General features: G+C 52.0%; 1 protein-coding gene across 1 annotated transcript; it reads left to right on the plus strand.

The window, feature by feature from the left end:
• Nucleotides 1-577: 577 nt before the first annotated feature.
• On the plus strand, nucleotides 578-1291 carry RGS9BP (regulator of G protein signaling 9 binding protein; the record flags this gene model as incomplete). The annotated part of the gene is made up of 1 exon (XM_079723261.1): nucleotides 578-1291. One exon carries the CDS (start codon nucleotides 578-580, stop codon nucleotides 1289-1291), a length of 714 nt encoding a protein of 237 aa, XP_079579387.1.
• Between the last annotated feature and the right edge of the window lie 3321 nt (nucleotides 1292-4612).

A 4612-nucleotide genomic window follows, 5' to 3' on the forward strand; every position in this document is an offset into this window, starting at 1 on the left:
GGATCTGACGAGCGCTAATATTCCAGACCGTAATGGGGTGCGGAGGGGGAGATGGGGGACCTACACGTGACCTCCCGCGTGGGGCCCCGCCTATCCCTGGTCCAGGGGATGGAAGCGCCCAGCGAGGACGGGAGGGGGTGGGCGGATCCTAAGAAACCCGACCCGGCCGCCCTTGGCAGCAGCTTAGGCGGAGGGCGCGGCTCCGCGACCGGCTAGCCCTGACGACTGCACCGGAGGAGGATGGCGACCGCAACCCGGGCTTCGCAGGTGGCTACCGTGGAGGCGAGGGCTGCGCAGAGATTCGGCGTGTGACTAGGAGCGCACCTGAGGAGGATGGACGAGGGGACGGGAAACAGCTAACGGGGCTCTCTCTCCGCGCCGAGTCCGCGGAAGCGCACGTCGTGGATCCTGAGCGGCTCTGTAGACAGCAGCGGCAGCGCCTAGCTCCTCTCAGGCCATGAGGAGTGTTCGGGCCGCCCGGCCAGGGGTCGCCGTCGGGGCTGGCTGTGTCCTGCTGCGCTGAGGGCGTGAGACTGAGAGGGGCGCAGGCGGCCGGGCTTCGCCGGAGAGCAGCGCCATGGCGAAGGAGGAGTGCAAGGCACTACTGGACGCGCTCAATAAGGCGACTGCATGCTACCACCACCTGGTGCTGACCATCGGCGGCTCCGCGGACTCGCAGAACCTGCGAGAAGAGCTGCAGAAGACGCGCCAGAAGGCGCAAGAGCTGGCGGTGACCATCCGCGCCCGACTGACAGCTCCGCTGCGCGACCGGGGCCTGGGCGCTGAGGAACGCGCCGAGTTCGAGCGCCTCTGGGTGGCCTTCTCTGGCTGCCTGGACCTGCTGGAAGCGGACATGCGGCGTGCGCTGACCTTGGGCACCGAGTTCCCGCTGCATGCGCCGCGGCGGCCGCTCGTGCGTACCGGGGTGGAAGGCGGCGCAGCGAGCGTAGCGGCGCGCGCCTTGAGCGCCCGCAGCCTGCGGCACGAGGCGGAGCGCGGCTTCGACGTGGAAGACGTTCACCAGCTGGAGCGGGAGATCCTTCAGGTGGGCGAGATGATCCAGGATATGGAGATGAAGGTCAACGTGCCCCGCTGGACGGTGCAGGCCCGGCAGGCGGCAGGCGCCGAGCTCCTGGCGAGCCCCAGCGCCGGCGTCTCCTCGTGGCGCGGTGTGTCCGTACAACAGCGCACGGGGCCCTGCGACCTGAGTAAGGCCCTGGCTGCCACCATCTTCAGCGCCGTGCTGCTGGTGGCTGTGGCCTTGGCCGTGTGTGTGGCGAAGCTGAGTTGACCCATACGCGAACGACCTCCGCCGCCACTACTCGCTATCCGGAGACACCCCTCGGAGAACATCTGCAACCGCCAGGACTAGGGATGGGAGTGGGATCTGGCATGTTTAAGGGGAGCGATTCTAAAACCCTGCGTGTGTACGTGTATGTTTATACGCGCGTTTCAAGCACACATCTGCCTGGGCAGAACATGGCTTCCTCTTGATGGCCCGGGCGGAGTTAATTTTGCGCGGGCCACCGGGTCATTACCGCTAATGTATGCAGGAGCTTTATCCCCTATTAATAGAAAACCGTTCGTAGCGAGCGGAGATTCCTCCGAGTTAATAGGTTACCGCCTGTGCTGTCGGGGCGTGTTTACACTGAGACTGAGCTTGGTGTCCCCACCCCTGCCGGTGATTCCCATTCTCCGAGTGGGGCAGTTTGGAAAGAGGGTGAGGTGAAATGAAGTGTTTTGGGCCTGTGTGTGTGTGTGTTGGTTTTGTTTCCTAGACAAGAAAACAAATTGCAATAAGGTAAGCAGTTTGTATTACCTTAATCCTTTGGGGCCTAAGCTTAGGAGAGTGTGCAAATAGAAGTTCATGCAACGTGCTTTCTTTTAGCACACGATTACACACTTCCGCACACCCTTTCCTATTGAAAAGGGCTCTGCCCAGTCAGTCTGGAAGGGGTGCAAGCTTTGGGAAGGGCCACCGGCTATCTAAACAGGCACTTTCTCCTTGGCTGGGGCTTATTTTTGTTCCAGAACTAGACTAGAGTTTTTTATCCTCCTTTGGGGGTGGGCTGGGGAATCCTCTTTGGAGCCCTTAATCCTATCTATCCCTTGGAATTTGCTTGCTGGCCAGTAGGAGAGCTGGCTTTGGAGGGAGCTGCACAGCTCCCTGACCTGAACACTGTCCCCTGAGAGGGTCAAGTGGGGCATCACTGGGCACAGAGGTCTTGAGCCAATTAGTCCTGAGACTGGGTTAGAACATAACAGCTTTAACTTTAAATTTAAGGAGATTAAAAAAAAAATGATTTGTTAGGAAAATCCTGTAGCCACATTGTGTACTGTCAAAGCTGGTTTTTTTTTTTTATAAAGGACATTTGGCCACAAAATCATATGGGTGCCAATGAGTCATACACAGTGTCTTTACTTATATACTTAGATTGCTAAACATACATCTCCAACTATTTTTAAAATCTATCTTCTTAAGGCAGGAGATCATAGCATAAACTACTGGAACCACAGATGTAGATGACAGAAGTTAGGTGGCCCTAGCCTCTTTGTGGCAGTAAATAAGGAAATGTGGAAAACACCTTAGGTCCCAGGCTGGAATTTGCCTGAGCACTGCCACCAGCTCCCACCTGTGGATCAGAGAGAGCCTTGTTGGGGAAGTAAGGCTGAGAAAACAGATGTGTTTAACTCTGAAGGTAGTTTGGAATAAAACCCAGAGATTGGTTTGGCTGAAAAGTGACACGGATTTTTTTTTTTCTCTTTTTCACCCCAGAAGTGAGAAAGGGGACTGGGAGGAGGGAATTGGCAATTTTTCACAAGGGCAGTTTGGAGGGTCAAGGGTCAGAAGCAAATAGCAGCAGTAGTGCTGTCTGGGCACCCAGTCCGACGGGCCACCCTCCCAGCCTTGATCACCCACTCCCACTCCTCCTGAGCACACAGATTCCAGTACTGTAGATAGTGAAAGCAGAGGATCTGTTTGTGTGTGATAATGTTTTTATTTTTTGTTTTTGTTTTTATTTTGCGGTACGCGGGCCTCTCACTGCTGTGGCCTCTCCCGTTGCGGAGCACAGGCTCTGGACGCGCAGGCTCAGCGGCCATGGCTCACGGGCGCAGCCACTCCGCGGCATGTGGGATCTTCCCGGACTGGGCACGAACCCGTGTTCCCTGCATCGGCAGGCGGACTCTCAACCACTGCGCCACCAGGGAAGCCCTGTGATAATGGTTTTAAAAGACCCACAAAGTCTTAAGCCGATTAAGAGTTCTATAACAATAACTAATAAAAGGAACTCCTTCTGCTTCATCCGGTCTGGGTGACTGAATTGGGCCATGTCAAATTCTTTTTACACCTGCCTTCCCAGGGTACCTTCAGAAATGACATAGAACGTTTTCTAATTCCCCTCTTCCTCATCCCACATGCAACACAACACAGAATCTCTGTCACCTTCCCCAAAGTCTCATTTCTTTCAGGCAAGGGGAGGCTGGGGGGACTTCCCTGGTGGCTCAGTGGATAAGAATCCACCTGCCATTGCAGGGGACACGGGTTCGATCCCTGGTGCAGGACGATCCCATGTGCTGTGGAGCAACTAAGCCCGTGCGCCACAACTAGTGAGGCTGCGCTCTACAGCCCGCGGACCACAACTACTGAGCCCGAGTGCTGCAACTACTGAAGCCCTCACGCCTAGAGCCCGTGCTCCGCAACAAAAATAGCCACCACAGTGAGAAGCCCGTGCACCACAACGAAGACCCAATGCAGCCAAAAATAAATAAAATTAAATCTTTAAAAAAAAAAAAAAAAGACGCTGGGGCATATTGTGACCCAGTGTCGGAAAATATCCCTAAATATATTCTACTGTCTCTAAAACTGTGATTCTTTGTCCTTATCAACGAGTTTTGGGTCATGATTCATCAGAATCTATTAAAGAAACAACCCATCAGAAGTTGTGTAATCCATTGCTTCTCTGCCTTTTGGCTAAGATCAAGTGTGGAAGTTGTGTAATCCATAGAGATCAATTGGGACAAGCAAATTTTTTTTGTTTTCACTCCTTCCACCCACTTGGCAGATCCTTGAGTGTTTACTTATATGTGCAATCAGATGTGTACCTGATTCTGAGAATCCTCTGCTCACTGAAATTAGTGATAAAGTATTGCACACACACCAAAAAAGCTGAATTACAATAAACATATTTATCCTGTGGACATGTTAACCTATACAACTCTTTGAAAATGTTAAGCATTTGTAATACTTGGCATTATTTGGAGTTATAACATTGCCTAACAGGACTTTTGCTATATGATGTAAGCAAAATCACTTTCTGCTTGAGCAATAGCAGCAGTATCTCCCTGCTCTCATTTCTATGTATAATTTAAGAGGTTGCTTTCTGGTAGAAGCCTGATTCAATTTAGATGTTGGATATCAAAGTCATTAATTTTCTAAAAATACTTGTTACGATCTTATACCATGATACAAGTGATTTAAAAATTACACATATTTAATATAGGGTATATATGATAATGGTCAGTGTTAGAGTCTACTTTCCTAAATTAAAGGTACAAGTTAAAGGATAGATCTTTACCTCAAAAGTTAAGTGCTATTATAAATCTCTTGTAA

The sequence above is a fragment of the Hyperoodon ampullatus genome (genome assembly GCF_949752795.1).
Source record: "Hyperoodon ampullatus genome assembly, chromosome: 18".
In the NCBI taxonomy this organism is placed as follows: domain Eukaryota; kingdom Metazoa; phylum Chordata; class Mammalia; order Artiodactyla; family Ziphiidae; genus Hyperoodon; species Hyperoodon ampullatus.